This window comes from Canis lupus, chromosome 32 (assembly GCF_011100685.1).
Source record: "Canis lupus familiaris isolate Mischka breed German Shepherd chromosome 32, alternate assembly UU_Cfam_GSD_1.0, whole genome shotgun sequence".
In the NCBI taxonomy this organism is placed as follows: Eukaryota; Metazoa; Chordata; class Mammalia; order Carnivora; family Canidae; genus Canis; species Canis lupus.
The window spans coordinates 39,800,595-39,826,148 of record NC_049253.1 but is presented as its reverse complement, the minus strand read 5'-3'; the positions used below and the strand labels follow the sequence as shown (position 1 = coordinate 39,826,148).

Below are 25,554 nucleotides of genomic sequence, written 5' to 3'. Positions count from 1 at the left end.
ATTATTAATTATTATTCAACAATAAAACTTAAGCAATGAAAAGACATAAAGGAATCTTAAATGCATATTAAGTGAAATATAACATCTGGAAAAGGCAAAACTTTATAAACACAGTAAAAAGATAAATGGTTACCAGGCATTTGGGGAAAGAGAAATGAGTAGTTGTAACTGTGAAGCTATCCTGTATGATACTGTAATGGTAGATACATCATGATATATGTATGTCAAAACTAATATGCCAAACCCCAAACAACACAGAGTGAACCCTAATTTAAAATGTGGACTTTAATAATATATCAGTATTCATTCATCAGTCATAGCAAATGCACCATGCTAATGCTATCTAGTAATAGGGGAAACTGAGAAGGAGAGAGCATATGGGGATTCCTTTTAATTTATTGCTCAGTTTTTCTGTAAACCAAAGCTGCTCTAAAAAATAAAGTTTTTTTTTAAGTTTTATTTAAGTGATCTCTATGTTAAACATAGGGCTTGAACTCAGACAACCCTGAAATCAACAGTCATATGCTCTTCCAACTGAGCCACTCAAGTGCCCCCCAAATAAACTCTGTTAGTTTAAAAAAAAAAAAAAAAGGAACTGATTTTTGTAAACATAAAACTCTAATAGGAGTAAAAGTGTAGGTGTACTGCACAGAGGAACCTACTAGCTGTGAACATCTAGCATCAGTCATATTCTTGAGGAAGCAGATCCTTGGTTAAACTAGCATTTCGTAGAGATTAGTTGGTGAACTTTAAGCTTAAATATACTAATGTAGGCTGTAGTGTGGATAAAAGTACCCTATAGCATAGTATGTTAATAAGCAGAGATAGGAATAAATGGATAGCAGAAATCAGGACCAATAGCAAGGCCAGAAGAGTGGTCAGAAATTTGTAAGGAACAGAAGAGAGTGGTTAGTGTTTGAGAAACCACGGGAAGAGGAAGTTTCTAGAAAGAGACAGCAAGACAACAATGTCAGGTGCTTCTTAGAGATTAAATAAGATATGATTGATTCGGGACACTTGGGTGGCTCAGCAGTAGAGGATCTGCCTTCAGGTCAGGGTGTGATCCTGGGGTTCTAGGATCGAGTCCCACATCAGGCTCCCTGTATGGAGCCTGCTTCTCCCTCTGCCCGTGTCTCTGCCTCTCTCTCTCTCTCTCTCTCTCTCTCTCTGTCTCATAAATAAATAAAATCTTTTAAAAAAATAATAAAAAATTTTTAAGATATGATTGATTCATTCAACAAATATTTAGTAGTGACCTGATAATTATAGACTTGATATCTTGTCTCTGTCTCTGCTGAGGATATAGAGTAAGTCACTGTATCCTAGTAGGGCATTCACATCCCTGTCTTTATGAATTATAATCTAGTAGAGAAGACAGATACTAAGTAATAAAAGGAGCAGGTTTTTGTGAAAGTATGTAGCTGGATCATGATGATGCTAACCTGGTCATCAGGTCTTGATGTTTAATCTGGGATCTGAAGAAAAAATATGAGTTACTGAGGGGAGTGGATAGTTGAACAGAATGGTCAAGACATCAGTGGGGACCTGAGAAAGAGCACACAGCTTGTGGTCTGTGGCCATCAGGAGTCAGGCTTTCTGTCTGCCTTGCCATACTGAAGAAATGCTCAGCTCAGAGATTTGTCTTTTTAAAAGTATTTGGTTGTGGGGATCTGGGTGACTCAGTCAGTTAAGCATCTGACTCTTGATGTTAGCTCAGGTCATGATCTCAGGGTCGTGAGATGGAGCATAGCCTCAGGTTCTGCACTCAGCATGGAGTGGAGTCTGCTAGTCCCTCTCCCTCCCTTTTTGCTCCTCCCCTGCACACACACACATGTGCATGCACTCTGTGTCTAAAATAAATAAATAAAATCTTTAAAAAACAAAAAAGATCCTCTGCCATCCCCCCAAAGTGTTTGGGGGTTGAATTTTCCTTCAGGTTTTATCAGCCTTAACACTCTAATTTTACATTCTTTCCTCAGGTATAGTGGTAGAAGATTGTCTGATTTTGCTCCAAAACTTGTTAAAAAACAACAATTCCAATCAAAATTTTTTTAAAGAAGGCTCATATATTCAACGTATGAAACCTTGGTTTGATGTTGGAGATGAAAATTCTGGCTGGTCTGCGCAGAAAGTGACTAATCTGCACGTAATGCTACAGGTATACTGTAGTTAGACATAAATGTCATAAGAATTTTGACAATGTTCCTTTCAAAAAGAAGATTGCTTATGTTTGATAAATTTAGGATGTTGAGTTGGTTTCAGATGGGCTTAAAAAAACCTAATATAAAGATTTGCAGTTACGCTCAAAGATCCTCTGCCATTAACCTCCGACTCCCCACCCCCATTACATACACCCATCACTCAGCTTCAATAATTATTAACAACTGGCAAGTTTTTTTCATCTTTTATTCCCCTCTCTTGCCCTGCTGGATTTTTTTTAAAGCAAATCCAAATTTATAGTGTCTTGATGGTTTTGCACTCAGAGAATAATAGGTTAGATTATTGATTTGAATTTTTAAAATTTGCTTTCTTCATTTAAAGCTTTAATGTTCAGAATATTACGTTCAGCAAATAAATTAATTCAGTAAACATTTACTGAAAGCTAGGCACTGACTACTAGGAAATGAATGATAATGTGCCTGCCCCCAAAGACTAATAAACTGTTTTAGAGTCTGACACAAGTTAAACTGACATATCACCTGTAATTTTATTTAAGCTTTATGGTGAAAGCTTTGTGGTGATGGACAGTAAAAGTGAAGACAGTAGGATCCCAAATGATTTCTGCATCAGAGAATATATGAAATTCTTTGAAGTATTTTACTTCTTCATTATTCCTTTTCAGTCCTTTAAGTTTTTATACACGAGCCTCCCAGTTTACTCACTCTCTGGTGATTATTGTGGGTCTTTGACTATCTCTGAACTGTGCCTGCATCTCTGAAGTTGTTTTCCTCAAAACTAGATAGATGTTTTCTCTAGTAACTGGAGTCTGAATATCGCTGCGTGCCCTGGGAGTTGGCTATGTAGGTTGATTGGATAATTAGGGTGACCAGATGCCCCATTTTGCCAGCTAGTATCTATTTTGTAATTACTATTATAGTATCCTCCACATCTAAAGGGTCCCAATTTAGATAATAAATTATAGTTACCCTATACAGGTAACTAGCTATATAAAATACGCCTAAAAATGATTAGGAAAATATTCTACAGGAGAACATGGATAAAATCTAGTTTATACTCCCCACTTCGTTTCTATTTTCACATGTTAGTATTACACATTTCGAGACTGTGTTAGTTTTGTTACTTTCAAAATACTGAACTTGGTATCTTTGCTCAATACCACTTCCTTAATAAAGGAAATTCCTCTTTCAAAACGGGATTAGACAGTGAAAGGATCTGGTGATGTGCAAAAACATATATATCTTGCCAAGCAGAGAAGATTTAAAGTGCTGGAGGAGTCCACGCATATTTTATAGTTTAGAGTACTATGTAAGAAAGTAGCACTCTCTAAAAAGTAAAGTTGTTTTACCACGAAAAACGTAGACTAGAATGCTGAATATCAACAAAAATATATAGTATTTTAGGTACATAGTAAATTGGTTCTTTGAGTATTCTTGACTAATAAAAAGTGAATAAAATCTTAAACATAAACTTCAAAATAAAGAAACTGATTTTGATTCAATTTAATATATTCTTCATCTCAAAGATTGAGTAGTTGATACATTCATGACTTCACAGGCTGAACAGGTTATCTTCTGCTATTTGACCTGTTTTATGTAGGGTTGCTTGTACTTCCAGTTCTCTATTACACACCAAATGAAAATGCATAAAAAATGATAAACAGTCCTATTTGGATAGATAACATCCTAACTGAAATTATTCATCTTTGCAGTTGAAATCATGATTGATTTCAAAAATTCTAAAAGTTGAATTTGATGTGTTTGAGGATATTTTATTCAGATTTTACAGATTAAATTTGGGGAAAGCATCTTTTTGAAAAGTTTTTTGGTCATAAAACATTTTAATTTTGTCCTGGAATGATAGTGTTATGACTAGTTCCACCTCCTATTCCTATAGGCATGTATATACGCTGATATACCATTTTTTTGGTCAGATACTGCCAGCAACTCTCAGAAAGCTCATTACCTTATGAGAGAATCCTTTTCATTTTTGGGTAATTCTAGTTATTAAAAACTTAATCCAGGCAGCCTAGGTGGCTCAGCGGTTTAGCGCCACCTTCAGCCCAGGGTGCGATCCTGGAGACCCAGGATCGAGTCCCATGTAGGGCTCCCTGCATGGAGCCTGTTTCTCCCTCTGCCTGTGTCCCTGCCTTTCTCTCTCTCTCTCGTAAATAAATAAAATCTTAAAAAATTTTTTTTTAAAAATCTGTATAATGAGTCAAAATCTGTCTTGATAAAGCTCCTGCAAGCGTCCCCTTGTTTTGCTCTCTGGGAAAATACAAGTCCATTCCTTATGGTATTTTACATATTTTAATGTTGTTATTAAGTCTTTCCATTGTTTTCTTATCCTTATATTAAGTATTCCCTCGTTCTTCGGTCACCTTTTCCTACTTTTCTGTCATCTAGAAAATTGATAATTATCTTTTCTTTTTTTACATCATCAATAAAGATACTCAACTGCTATTAGATGATATTAAGGAATTATTGTTTATTTAGTTAAGTACAGTAATGGCATGATGATTATGTTTTTTAAAATCCTTTTTAGGGCAGCCCAGGTGGCTCAGTGGTTTGGCATCACCTTCAGCATAGGGCGTGATCCTGGAGACCCAAGATTGAGTCCCACATCGGGCTCCCTGCATGGAGCCTGCTTCTCCCTCTGCCTATGTCTCTGCCTCTCTCTCTCTCTCTCTCTCGGTCTCTGATGAATAAAATAAAATCTAATAAATAAATAAATATCTTTTTTAGGTAGAGATGCATAAAGAAATATTTATGGGAGAACTGACATCTAGCTTGGTATTTGCTTTAAATATATGTATTTTTTCACATAAGGGTAGGAGGAGAATAAATTAAAAAAAACAAAAAACCATGGAGGCCTAACTGGAAAGGTCTAAGGATATGAACCAATAGGTAATCCTAAAGCCTCTCTGTAGTGACATCAATGTATTAACCCATTTAATAAAGTATTGTCATAAATTTCCCATTTGATCTTAATATATAAGATTTTATACACGCATATTTGGGGTGACATTTTTTTATGTTTCTCAGTTTCCATGTTCAGGTTCAGCTAATCGTAGAGCCATAAGGATTTTTTTTAAAAAGATTTTATTTATTTATTCATGAGAGACACACACAGAGAGAGAGGCAGAGACACAGGCAGAGGGAGAAGCAGGCTCCATGTGGGAAGCCTGACATGGGATTCCATCCTGGGTCTCCAGGATCATACCCCGGGCTGAAGGCAGCGCTAAACTGCTGAGCCACCCTGGCTGCCCCATAAGGATTTAATTAGCATTAGTAGTCAATGAGGAACCCCTTGCCTAATGCAGATATCTTCTACCATGTGTTCAGTTGTAGTTTTAGTCTCTCTTTAAGTATCTCCAGTTTAAGGGGAATTTGTCACATCTCAAGCCATTCTGTTTTCAGATCTACTCTCTAATTAGGTAGTTCATCTTTATTTGATAAGAAATGTGCCACCCTGTTACATATTCATTCATTAATTTATTGAATAAAATATATACGATTAATACTGGGCTCATTCTCTGGAATACAAAAGTGACTGAGGCAGTGTCTGGTTTGGGAGCTCACAATCACCTGGAGAAGACAAACTGGAGCAAATGGCGTAATAATGTACAATGTACTATAACAGAACTAGTGCCGTGAAAGCATGAAGGGAAGAGCACCTAGCTCTGGCTGAGTAGGTGAGGGAATCCTTCACAAAAATATTCTTGTTTATGTAGATAATTTCCCTCAAAACTTCTAAAATCTTTAAAGACAAATTTTGTTTTCTCTTTCTTTCTCAGCTCGTTCGTGTACTGGTATCTCCCACCAACCCTCCTGGTGCCACCAGTAGCTGCCAGAAAGCTATGTTCCAGTGTGGCTTACTGCAGCAGCTCTGCACTATCCTAATGGCTACTGGAGTTCCTGCTGATATCCTGACCGAGGTAAACCACGTGAAGGCAGGGGCTACTCTGTGGAAGTTGAAACTGGGAATCCTAAGAAGCACTAGATGACAGACAGCTACAGAAAAAAAAACAGTGAAAGTTAACCATTTTTATATGCTAAATTCCTTATTGATCCTACTAAAATATAATTGGCATAATGATGACAGTATTAAGCCCAAAAAGTACTCATTTCTCAAGTTTAATAGTCTATAAATAATGTTAAAGCTTCCAGGATTTCTCATAAAATTTATTGTATTCAACAGGAGGGCACAGTGTGATTTACGTTTTTAATTTTGAGAACAGTATGACTTAGTCAAATAAGACTTCAGACTTAAGTAGTCTTACATATTCCTAGAATTATAAATTCTTTTCCCCTGATGTTTGTATTTATATCAATCATCAGGGTTTATAATTTTATGACTACATAAAAACTGTTTCCTGTAAGCCAGAACCCTAATACCTTTTTTAAATATCCTTCTCTCCTTCCTGAGTTGTAGTAGTGTTCTTTTTTCATCTTACTGATTTTCTGTATGCCTGCATATGAATACCATCACCGGTTTAACATGTCGTTTCCATCCCAGACATTTTTCTTTCTGGAAGCCTTCCATCCCCCCTTCTCCAACACGGGCTGGTTATTTTCTTCTTCTGTGCACATCTCTTGTCCTGGGACTTTCACCATCCCCCTAGGACTTCTTTTTACTTCTCTCTTGACTCCCTGAGTTATCAGGATTCCAAGACTTTATCCCCCACCTTTTGGCTTATTATCTTAGTTATTTAACTTCCTGAAAACAGTAAATGGCAAGTGAACTTGTTTTTTTGTGTGTGTGAACTTGTTTTTAACTCTTTCATGTCATGCTTCTACTTTGAGAGTTACTCTAATATTTGGGTAGGTGTGGATTCAGAGGTGAAATCATAACACAACTTTCAGAACATTATTTCAGAGCTGCCGTTAAGAAATCTGAAGCCATTTTTAATCTTAATCCTTTTTACATAATCTTTTTTTCTTCTAGAAATTTTTGGGATCTTGTCTTTCTCTCTGGCTTCCTGAAATACACTGATGATGTGCAGTACTACAGATCTTTTTTTGTTGTTGCCCTCCCCAATTATTTTTGACACTCACTGGGCCCTTTCAAACTATAGACATGTGTCCTTCAGTCCTGAGAATGTTTTTTACGTCTCTTGATAATTTTTTTCTTTTATGTTCTGTTTCTGCAAACCACATTAATAGGTTGTTGGACTTTCTGTGGACCTAGTTTGTCTTTTTATTCTATTTTCTTGGAAGTATTTTCAGCGTTGTCCTTACATTGAAATTTTATTATATTTTAAATTTGTTCTCTGATTTTTATCTTAAAGCATCCTTGTTTTGTAGAAATAGATTCTCTTAGAGGATACTATTTTTTTTTTTTTGAGGATACTATTAATTTGAGTTTTTTGATATTTTAAATGCTTGTAGTTCGGTGTTATTTTCTAATTAAAGGCCTGCACTTAATGTTTTAAAATGTTATTTCAAAAGTGTTAGACGATTATAATGCTGTCACTGCTTTTTTTGTGTGTCTGAATTTTGGCATTTAAAAGCAAAACACAGAAGGATATATAACATTTTCTTCTTTTGAAAACAGGTTTTCTTCCTTGACTTACTCTCTCTAAATTTTTATTCCCCCCCCCCATAGACCATTAATACTGTATCAGAAGTTATTCGAGGCTACCAAGTGAACCAAGACTACTTTGCTTCTGTAAATGCACCTTCAAACCCCCCAAGGTAGGAAAAGGGAAATACTGTGATTCCTTTGAGAAAGTCAAAACTTACTTTGAGTCTTTAGGATATCTCATATATACATCTTCTCCTAAGAAGTTGAGCTGTAGGTTTTGAAACTAGAAATTACCTGACAAGATAAACATGTTGGTATTTTAAAAAGAGTTTGCAGTCCTTGGAGCTTAGGTATTTGGGCTCTTCTACCTCCACTGTGCCTTAAGCAAATGGAGTTATGCTGCAGTTATCATTTCTGCAAGGTGGAGATGGAAATATTAACCTGCTGGCGTTCTGGTTCAGGTTCTTCAGTCAGCAGCTATAACTGGTTATTGATTCATGTAGTTGGGTCGCAAACGTTTCTTTTGTTCTTTTTTTTTTTTTTTAACACAACAGACCAGCAATTGTAGTACTTCTCATGTCCATGGTTAATGAAAGGCAGCCGTTTGTACTGCGCTGTGCTGTTCTCTATTGTTTCCAGTGTTTCTTATATAAAAACCAAAAAGGACAAGGAGAAATTGTGTCAACGCTTCTACCTTCCACTATTGATGGTAAATAATTTTGTTCTAATTTCTGTTTTGAAAAGTAGTCTTTAAAGTTTTTAATGATAAAATGTGTCATAAATGATAACAGACCCTGGTGTAGTGGAATATTTAAAGTATGGCATTTCCTTGAATTTGCTTTAGAAATGCAGCTTTTAATTAAGATGGTCATTTTCTGGAATATCATCATCTCCTCAGTTTGATCCCTAAAATGTTCTAATATTTCTTTGTTCTGCCACTCTTCTTCCAAGGTCCTTTAATTTTGTTTTGAAAAGCAGACTTTTAAAAGTGTCACCTAATACCGCTAATTAACAGATTTAAAAATAGTATATCATACGATTTGTGTGTGTGTAAAACATTTAATTTTTTATTATCATCTGCCTCCTATCTTTGTAGCAACAGGTAACTCTGTCTCAGCTGGTCAGTTACTGTGCGGAGGTTTATTTTCTACTGATTCACTTTCAAACTGGTGTGCAGCTGTGGCCCTTGCCCATGCTTTGCAAGAAAACGCTACCCAGAAAGAACAGTTGCTCAGGGTTCAGCTTGCTACAAGTATCGGCAACCCTCCAGTTTCTTTATTACAACAGTGCACCAACATCCTTTCACAGGTAAAGTGGCGAGCAGAACTTCTCTGAGGGGGAAAAGGTTTCAGCACTACATTTTTATGTCAAGGATACAAGAATTTTAGCATATCCTTAGACACAGATGAAAAGGGAAATAGGCATGGACTTACCTCCTCCTTGGCTTGTTGTAACAAGAAACAGTCTGGAGAGAAAGCAATAAATATTCTTACATGAGTGGTTTTGCCAACTAGTCATTAAGGTCTGCTTCATGATGGAAACATGTATTCTGGACAGAAAGGTGTTTTGTTTTTTTCTTTTTGTTCCTTCTACAGCATCCACAGTGTTGTGCATGTCCTTTTCTTGTTCTGCTCTATAGGCGAATTTGGGTCAGTTTATAAGAAGGAATAGAACAAAGTTCCTAGCTGCATACTTCCCTCTTTCTCTTCCCAAGCCAGTCACTCTTCTTTCAGGAAACAAAGTGAGAATACCAGTCCATTGCTTGCATAGTTAAACATTGTACTCCTTGATGTTTATGAGCACTCAAATCATCGAAACCCTAAGGCATATCATTTAGCTAGTAAAATGGAAAAAAACGTAACTGCATTCCTCTAGACCCCTAACGAGAACATCATAGCTTAACTGAAGTGTGGATGCTAAGGTATTTAAGAATGTCACTTACTCCTGCATGATTTATGCCCATGCACCAACCTTGCTGTTGAATAGTTCAGGTTCTCTCTTTAATGAAACTACAGCTATCAGCAGTCATACAAAGTAAAAGTATACTTAAATCTAAAATCATCCTGTCCATTGGAGTTTTCCTGCCTGCCTCCTCCCTGTGATAAGGTGCTGTGTCCTTCTTAATTTTTAATTTTGTCACACTTGTTGATTTGTTTTATTGTGAGTTTTTAAAGAGACACCCATGCCATCCACAGGAAGCTATAAATTAAAAGTTAAGAATTAACATAGTGGAAAAGGGGTTGTACACTTCCTTGTTGTTTAAAATCTGTTTACTTAGATTGAAAGCCTATTTTATTTTTGATTTATCTTTTTTTTTTAAGATTTTATTTATTCTTGAGAGAGAGAGAGAGAGAGAGAGAGAGAGAGAGAGTCAGAGACATAAGCAGAGAGAGAAGCAGGCTCCTTACTGGGAGCCTGACGTGGGACTTCAGGATCACGCCCCGGGCCAAGGGCAGGCACTAAACCGCTGGGCCACCCAGGCTGCCCTCATTTATTTATTAATGATTTGAAAAAACTACCCCCAAATATTCATATTCTTATGTATTTAATACTTGTCATTCTCATGTTGCTGTTGAAAACAGATTCTCTTAAGCCAAACAGCAATTAACTGACCACTGCCACCAGAGAGACTTTGTTCTAACATTGTATTCACAATTAATGCATAATGAGAAATTCTCAAGAATGGTATCTTCCCACAGTGCTATAAAATGATCCCCTCTCCTCCAAAATGTAGATGTATTATTATATAATACAAGATTAGAACTATCCTGTCCCAAGTTATTGGTGTGGGTTTGTAGGGGGACCATCTGTGAGTGATTTTTCTAGAGTTAAATTTTTCTAAAGCAGTAATATTTGTGAGTAATTTGTAATGTATAATTTGCAGGGTGATAAGATCGACAGACGGGTATGTATTGCTTGTTTCAGCTTAGGCATTTCCCTCTTACAACAAGGCTTTTCTTTGTCTTGGGTTTTGCTGATGGTTTTTTTTAACTGCTTGTTTAAAGTTGTATTCTACTCACACTTTCATGCATCAGCAAGTTTCTCTCATCATAAGTGGCTCTCCAGTTTTTCTCTGTGGGATGTTTTCTCCATGTAGTGGTATTACTAAGAACTGTGGGAATGAGTCTGAAGCTATACTTGTGCTTCCTTTGGGTATGCTTGCACTTTCTGGAATTCCTTGGTTTGGGTTTTTTGGTGGTTTTGTGTGTGTGCGCGTGTGTGTTTCTTCACCTAAGCTTGCTTCTTTATTTCCCCCTGAAACCATTTCGAAGCTAGTAAAATTTAGGGTTAAGAATTTTGTCTTTAGATAGTCAGTACATGAAAGAATGTGATGACTTTTATGTTACTTAGTTTAGTGAAAATGTACAATAGTAAGTATAATTTTGTAATGTGAAAGATTTCTGAATTAAATATTATCGGTTATTCTGGATGTAACACATATGGTACAATTACCAATGGGGATTTGTTTTTGATGTGTGTTGGGAAGTTTGGTCTTGATTTTTTTTGCGTGGAGTGTGTTTGGCAAAAAAAGGAGTGTATTTTATTATTTAAGTTTGGTTAAGTTAAGTTGTGCAGTGTTGATAATAATAAACTGAGATCCTGTTAGAAATTGTATCTTTGTATGAGCATGATTTAACACCTGTTAATACATACACAGATATACTTGGCAGGTTTAGCTTCCAGAATTTTTGATATTAGGTATTTTAAAAGTATACATGTGAATCATTTAGAAGGGAATTATTTTGGAGGTACAACTTACGGTAAAATGTACAGACCTTAAGTATGCAATTAGATGATTTTTGATAGGTGAATATACCTCTGTAACCACCACCCAGAACAAGATGTAGAACATTTTTATAATATCAGAAAGTTTCATCATGCCCCTTTCCTATTAATTGTCTATCCCCAGAGGCCACTGCTAAAAAGTGAATCTAATCATAATATTCTAGAACCTCATTTTAATACTTGAAGAGTAGAAGTTTAAAATGTTAGCTTTTTGTATCTGTTTTTAAAGATTTTATTTGAGAGAGAGAGAGTGCGCGTGCATGCACACAGAGGGAAAGAGAGAAGCAGGCTCCCCACTGAGCAAGGAGCTCGATGAGAAGCAGGACCCTAGGATCCTGACCTGAGTGAAGGCAGACGCTTAACCAGCTGAGCCAGCCCAGCTTTTATATTTTTATTTTTATATTTTTATAAACAATGTGAAATACTAAACGTGTGGGATGCCTGGGTGGCTCAGCCGGTTAGGTGTCTGTCTTTGGCCCAGGGCATGATCCTGGGGTCCCGGGATCAAGTCCCACATCGGGCTCACTGCATGGAGGCTGATTCTCCCTCTGCCTGTGTTGCCTCTGCCTCTCTCTCTGAGTCTCTCGTGAATAAATAAATAAAATCTTAAAAAAAAAAATACTAAACTTGAAATCCACCAAGTAGGAATAAGAGGGATTTTTATTTAGAAAATTGTAAGGAAAACATAATAATTTATGTTAAAGATAAGATGATTCAGCTTTGTTTATTTTGTTTGTGATTCTCTTCCATCCTGTAAAATCTGTGATTTCTAGTAACTAAACCCTCAGAATGCTCTAAAATTATAATTTCAGCATTAACCCATTTAATCCACTCCACAATTCTATGAAATGGATATTGACTATTTCTCCTGTTGAAGGATAACGATAAGGTTTCATGCTGTTGAGTTTTAGAACCAGGATACAAATCCTGGTATTCTGAGCCTATCCCTTTAACTTCTGTATTTGAGATTATTTAATCCAAAGGCCTCTCTTAACTAAATGAGGAGATTGGGGCCCACATAGCGTATTGAACTTGCACAAGGTAGGACAGTAGAAGCTTTGGTTCTTTTAATTCCCATCCAGATGAACTCAGGAACCTGGTTGTTTAGTTCTGTGGGGAGAAGAAAAACCTTTTGGTATTTTTATTTGGATTACATGAGTTTTATAGATTAACATAGCATTAATATCTTCATGATCTTGACTTTTTCTAAGGACATGGTATCTTTCTACTGTTTTAGATCTACTTTTGTGCTTTGTAGGAGTGTTTTTAAATTTTCCTCATATAGGCTTTTTTTCTTTTTTAGGCTTTTTTTTAAAAGGTTTATTTATTTATTTTAGAGAAAATGGAGGAGGGGGCACAAGTAGAAAGAAATCCTGAAGTAGACTCCCCACTGAGCTTGGAGCCCAGATGGGGGGCAGTAGGCAGCGCTGTATTCCAGGACCCTGAGATCATGACCTGAGCTGAAATCAAGAGTTGGCTGATAACCTTAACTGACCAGGACACCTACATGCCCCAGCCTCGTTTAGGTGTTACACAGTATTGGTTAGGCTCCTGAGTACTTTATCTTCTTTTGTTACCATAGTTTAAGAGGGGTGTTGCATTCTATCTTCTAACTGATTCTAACTAGTTTTGTTTAACTTTGCTGTTCTTATCCTTTAGTTTATTAAAATTTAGGAAACTGTCATTTTGATGGATTTGCTAGTTTTCAAAATTTGCTAGTTTGCAAATTTCAAAATTTGCTAGTTTCAAAAATGGTTTTCAAAAACCATTTCAAAATGGTTCAACCATAGTTGGAGTGGTATCGTTAGTGGTTGGGGCAGTTGGCTGATTTAAATAAATAAATAAACCTTTTTCTTTCTTGTATTTTTGATTCTCATTATCTGGCATGTTTCAGTGAGCTTACAACATGGTTTATTATTCTTGTTAGGGAGTATATTCTCTAATGGAATTTGAGTAATTCAGGAGATTATTTCTTTTTCTTTTTCCCAATGTTTTTTGAAGGAGGTAGAATTTGTCCTTTTATCAGAAACTTGTTTTTAAAATTCTGATTGAAACATCATAAACATCAATGTAAAGTGTTTTCAGATAAATTTTTTTAAGCATTCATGTCATTCATCTTCCTTAGCAGACCAGGTTTTTCTACTAATAGTATTTTAGATAACATGGTATGTACTTATGAACATAAATCAATTGTAATGTCTGCTCTTTATTCATTTTGGGAGGTACAGCCTGTAGAGACACAAAAATGCATTCTCGTTCAATTTTTTACATGTGGATTCCTAACATATCTTTTATAAGATGTTAAAGATCTTTTAATGCAAATGGAGGGGGATCTTAGGGCAACTTTAAGTTTGAAAAAAAAATGAGATTTCTGACAACTTATCTGTTTATTGCAGGGAAGCAAAATACAGACAAGAGTTGGATTATTAATGTTGCTTTGTACCTGGTTAAGCAACTGTCCCATTGCAGTAACACATTTTCTTCACAATTCGGCCAATGTTCCATTTGTATCCTTTATGTTTTAGTAAGATACATGTAAGTATCTTTATTTCTTTCTCTCAATAAGAGATAGTTCTGTGTTCTAAGTATTTGAATTCATCTGTGTTGCAGCTTTTCAAACTGTTAAGGTGGTGATGATGCTTGAGCTCGGTTTGTATATGTGTGTGTGTCTGTGTACCATTATTTTATGCTTGTCTAGACAATATATGGAATTTTTTGTAGAAATTCTTACATGATATGTATGTCAAATTCAAACTGTAAAATAAAATACTCTAGATATTATGAACCATTGGTCTCCTTAACAAACATTTCAGCTTACAGGACAAATTGCAGAAAATCTTGGCGAAGAAGAGCAGTTGGTCCAAGGCTTATGTGCCCTTCTGCTGGGCATTTCAATTTACTTCAATGATAACTCACTTGAGAGCTACATGAAGTAAGTAAGGGGGAAATGCTAGGGGAAAATGACCTGCTAATGTCATCAAGGGTTAATGATAAATTTTTTCTACCAAAGTATAATGTAGACCAAGTTTTATGTTTTGTTATGACTTTTTTTTAAAGCATCTCATAATGGTTATCTCTGTAGAGAGAAACTAAAACAACTAATAGAGAAGAGGATTGGCAAAGAAAACTTCATAGAGAAGCTAGGATTTATTAGCAAACATGAGTTGTATTCCAGAGCATCTCAGAAGCCGCAGCCAAACTTTCCCAGTCCAGAATACATGATATTTGATCATGAGTTTACGAAACTGGTAAAAGAACTTGAAGGTAAGATGGAGTTTATATTGATATTCATCAGAAAATACCTAGGATTATTTTGTATATGTATATTGTGGACACATGTAGATTATATGGTAAGCCTAAAAGTAGGGGTTTTTTCCTAGCTTTTGGTCTATAGTTCATGGAAGGACTTTTGACATTCAATAAGATTGAAAAGACTATATCTTATCTATCATGCAGCTAGGCCATATGTTTTTGCTGATTGAGTCTTAATAATAAAATAGGATTAAACATTTTTAAAAATATTTTATTTATTTTAGAGAGAGAGTGTATGCATACATAGGTGCACGCATGAGTTGGGGGGGAAGAGAGGCAGAAGGAGGAGAGAATCTCAAGTAGACTCTGTGCTGAGCGTAGAGCCCAACGTGGGGGCTCAATCCCACAACCCTGAGATCATGACCTGACTCAAAATCAAGGGTCAGTCACTTAACCAACTAAACTACACCAGATTTTAAATCTTTCAAATGCATTTTAAATAAGCTTTCTTTTATAGGTGTGATAACTAAGGCTATTTACAAGTCCAGTGAAGAGGATAAAAAAGAAGAAGAGGTGAAGAAAACATTAGAACAGCATGACAGTATTGTGACTCACTACAAAAATATGATTCGAGAACAAGTAGGTACTGATAAATTGTAAACACTATCTGATGTACTGATACTCTTTTACTTTGGGGAAGAATTTTTCCTGGTATTTCATATGCAGGAAGATACAGAAAGTAGAGCTCATTTTCCCCAATAATTCAAAACTATCTTAGTACTCAATACATTAAGCTTAATATTTTGTTAAGCATTGTGCAGGATGTTGTGGATAAAGGCATGAGTCAGACATGTTCCCCTATTGCAGTCATGGGCAGAGAAAACTATCAATAGGTTATTGTGACACACATATTAAGTCTAGTGACAGAGATAATGCAAAGTATGTGGCAGCACAGAGAGGCCCCTAATTTAGCTAGGTAAGAGCAGGGGCTTGGAGAAAACAGAACGTGAGTCCCAAATGGATAACTAGAAATAAGCTGGGCCAAAGGAGGGATAGGGAAGAGGGGCAGGACTTGTTACTGGCATGTACATAGAACACTTGGTGGCAGCATGGAATAGACAGTTGAGAGGCAAGGCCAGAGGGAAGGAGCTGGTTGTGACAGGCTAGGGGAGGGAGCTGGGGTGCTGAAGGTGACAGTGGGGATAATGGCTGCTATATTTTGTTTGTTGTGTTCTCACAAAATACATTTTAAATGCTATTTCATTTAATTTTCATAGTATCCCTACAAAGTAGTTAATATCTTCATTTAAGAACAAATGAGGAGTCTTGGGACTGACAAAATTTAAACTTGTCCAGGGTCACTCAGTGATTGGTAGAACAGAATTCCAGAGATTGGTGTTCCCAGGCCTCTCAAACTCATACTATGTGCTGTTGAGGGCACAGGCCTGAGAAATGTGGGAAGGAAAGAGGAAGCGGAGGAAACTGGCAGGACTTGGTAATGATTGGATGTGAATGGAAGGGAATGTAAAGGGTCAGATAGGATCTTCAGGTCTCCTTCTTGCATGACTGAATAGACAATACTGAGAACAACAGAGAATGTGGATTTATTAGAGTGGAGAATGATGCTGAGTGTCGAAACTGCCCTCTGTCATCAATTGATATTTTCTGGGAAGGACACCAGAGAACCTCCACTCTTGGATTGTGTTGAGCAGCTTAAACTTTCCATTACATTTCTTCAAAATGTGTTTCTTGTTTTCTTTCATTTAACTCAACACAGTGTATACCTTGATTGGAATCCTAAAAAGTACTGCAGTATTATCTGGAAAATAAGATTATTGATGTTATTAAAATGCTGGTGTCAGGATCCCTGGGTGGCGCAGCGGTTTGGCGCCTGCCTTTGGCCAGGGCGTGATCCTGGAGACCCTGGATCGAGTCCCACGTCGGGCTCCCGGTGCATGGAGCCTGCTTCTCCCTCTGCCTATGTCTCTGCCTCTCTCTGTGTGTGACTATCATAAATAAATAAAATTTAAAAATAAAAAAATAAAATAAATAAAATAAAATGCTGGTGTCATTAAAACCAATACATGGGTGGCAGTCCACCTGGGCCTGGTTGCACTCCCTTCTCTGCACTGGCTTCCACCCCCTGCTGACTATGCACAGCTTGAGGCAAGTGTGGCAAGTGAGACCTTCGGTAGAGGACTGTAAATGAGAACTGCCCCTGTATTCTTCCCCACAATCTATACTGTTGAGGTTGGAATTCTAAGAAAGAATAAAAACATAGTGGTTTGTTTGTTTGTTGGTTTGTTTGTTTAAAAGATTTTATTTATTTATTCATGAGAGACAGAGAGAGAGAGAGAGAGGCAGAGACACACAGGCAGAGGGAGAAGCAGGTTCCATGCAGGGAGCCCAAAGTGGGTCTCGAACCTGGGTCTCCAGGATCACGCCCTGGGCTGAAGGCAGCACCAAACCGCTGAGCCACCCGCGCTGCCCCCATAGTGGTATATTTAGCATTCAGTCTGAGCTTTTCAGTTTATAAGGAGATCAGTAAATTAGAATCATCTTTGAATGATTCAAACTTAAATCCTTAAACTATGCATGGTTATTAGGATTTTTCATCTGTATTTTAGTACAAGTATGGAGTCGTTTCCAGATGGTAAAATGTAATATCTTAAGAGCAATGGAAAAGAAATACTTGTAATACGATGTTACAGCCCACACTTGAGGCTGATAAATATGGTTAATTTGGAAGAAGAAAAGAGTGATTTGACACAATTACTGTAATGACTCTGCTTTAGAAATGTTAATTTTAAATATTCTCACCATTTAAAATGCCATTTAACAATTAGGCAGTAAGCAGTAAGAACTATAAAATCTTTATATAAACCGTGAATGACATTTGAGAATCTATCCTAAGGAAATTCTTCAAAATTCAGGAAAACAAAAATAAGATATTTATTGTAATAATATTATTATTTAGAAAAATGGAAAACAACTTTGGTGTTGCTTTTGAATGTAAATTATATTGCATTTACTGATGTAAACATTAGAAGTTATGATTGCAAAAAAACTAGAAATGAGAGGAACTTACAATTGAGTAGTAGGTAAAGGCTACAAAATGACGTGGACTGGGTATGACAAGTTTAAAACACTTGAATTGGGGAAAAAATTAGCAGAAAATAAAGAACTAGATCAAATTCCAATTAGTTATATTAGGGTGGTGAGTGTTGGAAGTTCTTTTTTTGGCCTTCTGAATACTCTGTTCTAGAATTATCTTTTGTGTTAAAAGTAGTATAGATGTATGTTTATGTATATACACTAAGTTTCTTAAATAGTTTGATATAAATTTTTAAGTGTTTTTTTGGAGCATAAAATGGAGTTTTTAAAATTGTCCCCCACATTGCAATGGTATTGCAGGTTGTGCCATGGTGCTTATTAATGGGGCAGTACTGGAAAGTTTACAGTTCTGCTACATGTTAATTGACCTTGGTGCATACATGAATGTATTATTACTTAATTGCTAAGCGATTCTGGAAGTGTTGAGTACTTTAATAACATGACCCAAAATAATCTCTGATTTTTAATTTGTTCTTTTTCCTAATGCTAATTAGTATAAATTTAAAACACTTGAATTATGTTTTATTTCACAGGATCTGCAACTTGAGGAATTAAAGCAGCAGATTTCTACATTAAAATGTCAAAATGAACAGCTTCAGACAGCAGTCACACAGCAAGTATCTCAGATTCAGCAACACAAAGATCAGTATAATCTTCTTAAAGTACAGCTAGGTAGGTATAGCTAGCCATAACTATTGTAGTGTCCTCCAGAGCTGGACTAAATCACATAGATTATTCTTGTGGACTAGTCGTTCTCTAACCTTAATCACTGTAACAAACAAATGTGTAAATCGGAGTTTGAAGTCCCAAGTTCCTTGCTACCTACTTCAGTATCTGATCCATTGATTCTCAGCCTTGGCTGCTCATTAGAATATCCTGAAACCTTTTTTTTTTTTTTTTTTTTTTAAACCACCAATAGTGAGACCCCACTCAAGTGTTTGATTGAATTAGTTGGGGTTGGAGCCAAGCATCAATAATGGTTATAAGCTTTCCCAGGTGATTCTGATGTATAGCTGGTTGAGAATGACTCCTCTAACCTTTCTATTTCCTTATCTGCAAAATGGAACTGATAATAGATGCTTGTAAATACTCTTATTCTATAGTGCTTATGATTAGAATGCTAGCTATTTAGAAATAGTCTATTTATATAAAGGTGACTATAATTTTCAGAAAAAATCACCTCTTTTCACTTCCTTATTTATAACAATAATTTGTCAATTATTTTAGTAATTAGTACAGAATTAGTAATTTAGTACAGAAAGCCAGTCCTTTGTGAAGATTTTAAAAGGGATTTTGTTTTCTTTTATATTAATTGCTCAAACTGGAATTGAAACTACTGTAAGTTTTTTTTAGATTTATTAATTTGTGGGGGGAGAAGAGCAGAGGAAGAGGGAGAGGGAATCTCAGCACAGAGCACTGAGCACAGAGCCCAGTCTCGCAACCCTGAAATCATGACCTGGGTGGAAACCAAGAGTTGGACACTTAACTGACTAAGCCACCCAGGCACTCCTAAACTCCTGCAATTCTTAGTTATAGTTTGCCAAACCATGCAATTTAGTCTTTTAATAAGACGATGCTGTTTTTCTTCCCAGAAACCTGAAAATAGCCTCATTTCACTATTTCTATCAATATGCTATTTTGCAGAAATGAAATGTGCTTACAAAAGTACCACCAAAGTAATTGAATTAAGGAAATTTTGCATTTTTATATTTAAGTCTTCTCAATCAAGAAATGAAAAACTTAAGTTTCTTATATATATATTTTTTTAAGATTTTATTTATTTATTCATGATAGTCACACAGAGAGAGACAGAGAGGCAGAGACACAGGCAGAGGGAGAAGCAGGCTCCATGCAGGGAGCCCGACGTGGGATTCGATCCCGGGTCTCCAGGATCGCGCCCCAGGCCAAAGGCAGGCGCTGAACCGCTGCACCACCCAGGGATCCCAAAAACTTAAGTTTCATGCTGGCTTTTCAAATTTTATTCCTGTCTTAATAGGAAAAGATAATCAGCATCAAGGTTCTTACAGTGACAAGACTCAGGTGAATGGCATTCAATCAGAAGAAGTCGGTAGGTTACGAGAAGAGCTAGAAGAATTAAAAAGTAACCAGGAGCTTTTACAAAGCCAGCTGGCTGAAAAGAACTCTCTGATTGAAAATTTGGTGAGTAAATGCTAAAAAAATTTAAGAGGTCAAGAATAATTCTCATTACCCTGCTTCTTTATTTTCCTGGATCCCTTAAGCCAAAGTATCATAGTATGATTTTAGAATATGAGCTTTGGAAGGCGTTTGGCTGGCTCAGTTGGTAAAGCATGCGGCTCTTGACTTTGGGGTCATGAGGTTGAGCCCTATATTCAGCATAGAATTTACTTAAAAACAAAACTAGAGTATGAGCTTTGATGTCACTGTATAAAGCTTCAGCACTTCCTAGCTAATTGAATTTAAACTACTTAGTTAACCTCTTTAAACTTGTTTCTTGATCTACAAATTGGTAGTGGTTGTGTTTTGTTGTTGTAAGAATTAAGTGAGCTATTCTGTATAAAGCTTTTTTAATACATGGAAATCACTCAATAAATACCTATGTTTATGTTCTTTCTCCATATGACCTCAGATATAAGTGCTTAGATTTATTTATGCTTATTTGATATAAGTTTATTAGTTATGGAAAAGTTGTAGACAGTGTGTGCTATGTTGAAATTTTATCTTAGATATAAAAATTAAAATGTTGATTTGAAATTTTTGGTAAACCTCTATAAGGCATAGCTTATATGTGTACAGTTTTGTTTCCTATCTCTTTAGACTGAATTTATTTCATAGTTTATTTTTATGCTATTTGCAGAAATCTTCCCAAACATCACCTGGCACAAATGAACAATCTTCAGCAACAGCTTCTGCTAGAGATTCTGAACAAATTGCAGAATTAAAACAGGTAATTTTCCAGCTTGATCCAAGTACTATTTTGTGTTGTTTTAATTATAAGAGTAACAGCCCTGTAGTTTCATTAATCTAGAACTACTTTGTTGGTGTAAGCAAAATTTGATAGTGAAGATAGTTATTTGAAAGTCCAGAAGCTTTTTTAATTAAATAGTAATGGTATTTTGCTTTTTATTAAGTATTTTTATTTTTTAATTGTATTCCTTTTAACAGATTTGAGCATCTCATCCAAGTTATTTGTAGATTATCAGTGAACTAACAGGGAAAGTTTAAGTGTATTTATAAGCTGCAAATAGGAAGATATAAAATCCTATGCCTAATGTTCATGTACTATTGACCATGATAATTGCATGGTTAAATGTATTGAGCGTTTAAACCATTCTGTCCAGAAGAATGTTTGTTTTTAAAATTGGAAAAGGGAATAAACTTGTGTTTATTTCAATTAGATGACTACCTAGAGAGCAAAACAAACTTTTTTTCTGCTATAGTAATTTATAATATCTAGAAAAGCAAATTAAACTTTTTCCTACTTGGTTATCTGTAATATTTATAATTTCCTGTGAAACTAGGTAGTGCAAATTTAACTTTATCCAATGAGAATATTAAATGTATTTGTTCAAGAAAAGAGCCAGAAAGAAGAAAAAAAACTTATGTATAGAATTAAATATTGGAAGAAAAGCCTAGAAAAGTATCAGATTGCTCATTAGTATATCTATCCCTAAACAAGTTGTGTTTTTACTTATAAAATTTTCTTTCTTTCTTCCTTTCTTTTGTTTTTCTATCCTACCCTCCTTCCTTCCTTCCTTTCTTATAAAAAGGAATGTTACTTTTGTTTCTTTTAAAAAATAAAAATAAGTAATACCAAAGGAAGAAGTGAACAACCCTACCTAGGACTGACTTCTTTCTCCTCCACTAGTCATTTGGTTCTAGCCCACTGACATGGCTGACCACTGACATGGCTGATCTGAGAGAAAAATTACTATCCACAGTGAAACTGTCATATTTTGATAATGTCCCTGTACCCCAGAGTAGAGTCTACAGTCAAGCTTTAAAAAAAAAATTGTTGTTAAAGATTTAGAAGATTCCAGTATTTGTCTACCATATTTTGCTCTTGTGAGGAAAATTAATATGCATGCCATTTTGGTTTTATGAAGTCTACATACACTAGAACTGCATTAATATTAAAGGGAATTAAATTATTAATAAATTACCTTAGTTTGTAAATCCCAAGTAAAAATTTTACTTTTTATGTTTTCCATTGAAACTTTAAATATTTCTCAAGAGACTTGTCTTTGGTTTTTTACTGTCTGCAATTTATTTTCTTTTATCAGTTTAACAGTGTTAAAAAGATACTTTAAGTGACAGTTTTGTTTCTTATATAGTAAAATCCTATAGAAAAAGAAAACTATAATTGTCTGTAATCTCAATGTCTATGTAACTCATTTAGATAACTGAAAAAAAACAGATCAAAGGAAAGCCACATGGACGTGATAGAAAGTTTTAAGAGAACAAAAGAACTTTCTACCTGACAGTATCCCACCACTTAGTTATCTAACGTCTGCAGATATTGTCAAATATTGTGAGGGAGATTCTCCTGGTTGAGAACCATAGTTACAATTGGTATGTTTCCCGTGTGCATTTTTGGTGGGGAGAGGGCAAGAAGGTTGGGAATTTCAGCATTAATGATATATAAACTGTCAATTCCCTCCTTTTCACTACAGTACTAACAACTTTTGTCTATATTAGGTGGCTCACAGTCTAAACATGTCCTGTTCTCCCTTTCCAAATAATAAATGTCTAGTCTCTGGCCGGGAGGAGAGGAACGGTTGCCTAATGCATGAGATTGGAACAGGGATCTGGTGGTCTTCCTAAGCAGACTTTAAGCCAGCCCTGCTGGTTTTGACCTCATTTTTACCCACATTTCCAGAAATACTTGGTGGGACCAGATCACAAGCCTTTTGGCAATCATGCATTGCAAGTCAGGTAGCAAGGTGACTTTCTCAACATCTGTTTAGGTTTTTAGCTTTCGCTAGTATGCTGCGGTCAGTCACCATTGCCATTTTGCTTTCTGAAATTCCCCAGTTTAATTGTTTAATTCTTTTTGTACTTGTGGGTTTATCTCTCCCTTACTCTTCCTTCCTTCTTTCCTGCCTTTTATCCCTTTCCCTTTCTTTCCTTCTCTTCTTCTTCCACTTTATAATTTTTTTTTACAGGGTATCTGAGGAAGAAGCCGAGGTGAATATGTATAATGAACTTGGTTAATTCTCTATCTTGAACCTAAAGTTCAAGGACAGTTTTTTTTAGAATTAGATGTTAAAACTTGAAAGGTGTGATTTTAGAGAGAATGGCCAAGGAAGGAAATAATTTTAAATTTCTTCCTGTAAATAGACATTCCCTTGATAAAATTAATGCTATTTCATGTTACAGCTCAATTATTTTTGTCTTCTAGGAACTGGCAACATTAAAGTCTCAGTTAAACTCACAATCTATGGAGATTACCAAACTGCAGACAGAAAAGCAGGAGCTGTTACAGAAAACAGAAACATTTGTATGTTAATTATTACTTTTTTTCCTGCAAGATAGTAAACACAAGGTTAAGAAGTTCCTTCTTTCTCTTTTCTTTTCTTTTCTTTTCTTTTCTTTTCTTTTCTTTTCTTTTCTTTTCTTTTCTTTTTTTTAACAAGCTATTTCTCACCCACTCTGTAAAAGAAGCAAATGGCAGAAGCACCTTTCCTTTAGGTTTCTTACTGGTTACAGTTCTAGCCACAAAGGCATCTGGGCCATGATGGCAGCCACATTAGAGTCAGACTCAACCAGGTCAGTGTAATCAGTTATTTAATGGTTCATTTTGCTGGTGTTTTACATTTTATCCCATCTGTATCCCCTTCAGCCCAAGCTGGCAGGTTTTCTGCTGGTATAGAATTGGTCAAAACCTTCTTAGTGACCTATGCCCTACACCAGGCTTCAAGCCATCAGACAAGAAGGCCTTCTCTGGATCCTTCCCAGAGATTCCTATCTCTGTTCCAGCTTCTGCTGAGGTGGTTGTTTGGGTCCATGAGCCACACAAATAACTTCTTTACAAATGGTAGCCAAGCCACATCCTTGGTATTTCAGCAGAACATCCTTTGTCATTTATTGCTATTGGGAGAGGCTGAGAGTTTTCTAAGTCTTCATGTTCTGATTCCCTTTTGCATAATGGTTCCTTCTTCAGTTTATCTCTTGTCACATTTACTGCAAGCAGCAAGGAGAAACCAGGTCATGCCTTTAATATTTTGCTTAGAAATCTCAGCAAAATATCCAAGTTCACCACTTATAAGTTCTACTTTCTACAAAGCACTGAAACACAATTCAGCCTATTTCTTTGCCACTTCATAACAAAGATCACTTCCTCTACTTTCCAGTAACATGTTCTTCATTTCCATTTGTGGCCTTAACAAAACTACCCTTCCTTCCATATTTCTACCAACATTCTGTTCATGATAGGTTTACTCTGAGACCATAGAAGCTTCCTCTCTAGCTCCTCTTTTTTTCTGAGTATTTACCAGAATTGCCTTTTATATCCATATTTCTACCAGAAATCTCTTCAAGGCAATTTAAGCTTTGTCTGACATGTACCTCAAAGCTCTTCCAGCCGTTACCAATTCAAAGCCCCTTCCAGGTTTTTAGATATTTGTTCATATCAGTACCATCCTTCCCAGTACTTTGTAGAAAAGGGGTGGAGAAATATTGGAAAACCATTATTTAAGAATATTTCTTAGAGCACTTAAGAAAATCTTTGCATTTTGGGGTACCTGGATGGCACAGTTGGTTAAGCATCTGACTCTTGGTTTCGGCTCAGGTCATGATCTGAGATCTCAGGGTTGTGAGATTGAGCCCTACTTTGAGCTCCATGCTCAGCGTGGAGTCTACTTGAGTTTCTCTTCTTTTCCCTCTGCTCCTCCCCACCATGCTTGCTCTCTCTCTCTCTCTCTCTCAAATCTAATAAAAGAGAGAAAATCTTTGCATTTCACCAGTTAATGGCATTCAGCTCAATTTCCCCACCTTTCTCTCTGAGATGACAGTGTGAACTTAACTTACAGAAATGTTATGAGGAAAGGGCTTTGGAAAATATTCTTTGCTTATTAAGTGCTATGTTATAGCTATGGTCTGATCTTGAGACTGCTTAACCCAGCCTTCCTTATGCTCTACTGAGATCTGATGCTGACTCTCCTGCCTCAGCCTCCCACTCCACTGTAGGGACTGTTCATCTTTCCAGGGAGAGCACTTCAGTGCATGTCAGTACATGAGGAATTCTCTTTTCTGGTATCGGAAATACAGTTTCAAAATAGTGAGAAAATTAGAGGCACCTTGGTGGCTCAGTTGATTAGCATCTGCCCTTCAGCTCAGGTCATGATCCTGGGTCCTGGGATCGAGCCCCACATCAGGCTCCCTGCTCAGCAGGGAACCTGCTTCTCTCTCTCTCCCTCTGCCCCTCCACCCGCTGTGCACGCTCACTCTCTCTGTGTCAAATAAATAAATAAAATCCTTTTAAAAAAATAGCAAGAAAATTAAATCACTTTTGGGATTTCACATTGATTATAACCTTAAATTTTTTTTTCCTCCAATTTCAACCTTCAGGCAAAATCAGTTCCTGTACCAGGAGAGAGTGAAGCTGGAATGGCCACAAAGACCACGGATGTAGAAGGCAGATTGTCAGCATTATTACAGGAGACTAAAGAGTTAAAGGTTGCTCTTTGGTGAAACTTTTATTTATTGCATATCCTATGA

At 36.2% G+C, this 25,554-nt stretch overlaps 1 protein-coding gene and 1 long non-coding RNA gene across 9 annotated transcripts in view; one reads left to right on the top strand and one right to left on the bottom strand.

Moving 5' to 3' along the window:
* Positions 1–25,554, top strand: part of USO1 (USO1 vesicle transport factor) — an 89,761-nt gene that overhangs the window by 61,346 nt on the left and 2,861 nt on the right. For 2 of the 3 annotated variants that reach the window (XM_038582426.1, XM_038582424.1), the window contains 15 exons: positions 1,980–2,158; positions 5,975–6,115; positions 7,786–7,874; positions 8,259–8,413; positions 8,801–9,012; positions 10,589–10,609; positions 13,887–13,997; positions 14,304–14,422; positions 14,573–14,754; positions 15,260–15,381; positions 18,390–18,528; positions 19,853–20,016; positions 20,693–20,782; positions 23,237–23,335; positions 25,405–25,512. In XM_038582426.1, the coding sequence (XP_038438354.1) occupies positions 1,980–2,158; positions 5,975–6,115; positions 7,786–7,874; positions 8,259–8,413; positions 8,801–9,012; positions 10,589–10,609; positions 13,887–13,997; positions 14,304–14,422; positions 14,573–14,754; positions 15,260–15,381; positions 18,390–18,528; positions 19,853–20,016; positions 20,693–20,782; positions 23,237–23,335; positions 25,405–25,512 (1,931 nt within the window). The remainder of the gene's footprint in view (positions 1–1,979; positions 2,159–5,974; positions 6,116–7,785; positions 7,875–8,258; positions 8,414–8,800; positions 9,013–10,588; positions 10,610–13,886; positions 13,998–14,303; positions 14,423–14,572; positions 14,755–15,259; positions 15,382–18,389; positions 18,529–19,852; positions 20,017–20,692; positions 20,783–23,236; positions 23,336–25,404; positions 25,513–25,554) is intronic. The other variant, XM_038582425.1, reaches the window with a different exon arrangement.
* LOC100688595 overlaps positions 19,788–25,554 on the bottom strand; it is a 29,148-nt gene continuing 23,381 nt past the window's right edge. For 3 of the 6 annotated variants that reach the window (XR_005382953.1, XR_005382954.1, XR_005382955.1), the window contains exon 5: positions 19,798–24,018. This is a non-coding gene — a long non-coding RNA (uncharacterized LOC100688595). Of the gene's footprint in view, positions 24,019–25,554 lie in introns of all 6 variants that reach the window. The other 3 variants (XR_005382952.1, XR_005382950.1, XR_005382956.1) reach the window with 2 other exon arrangements.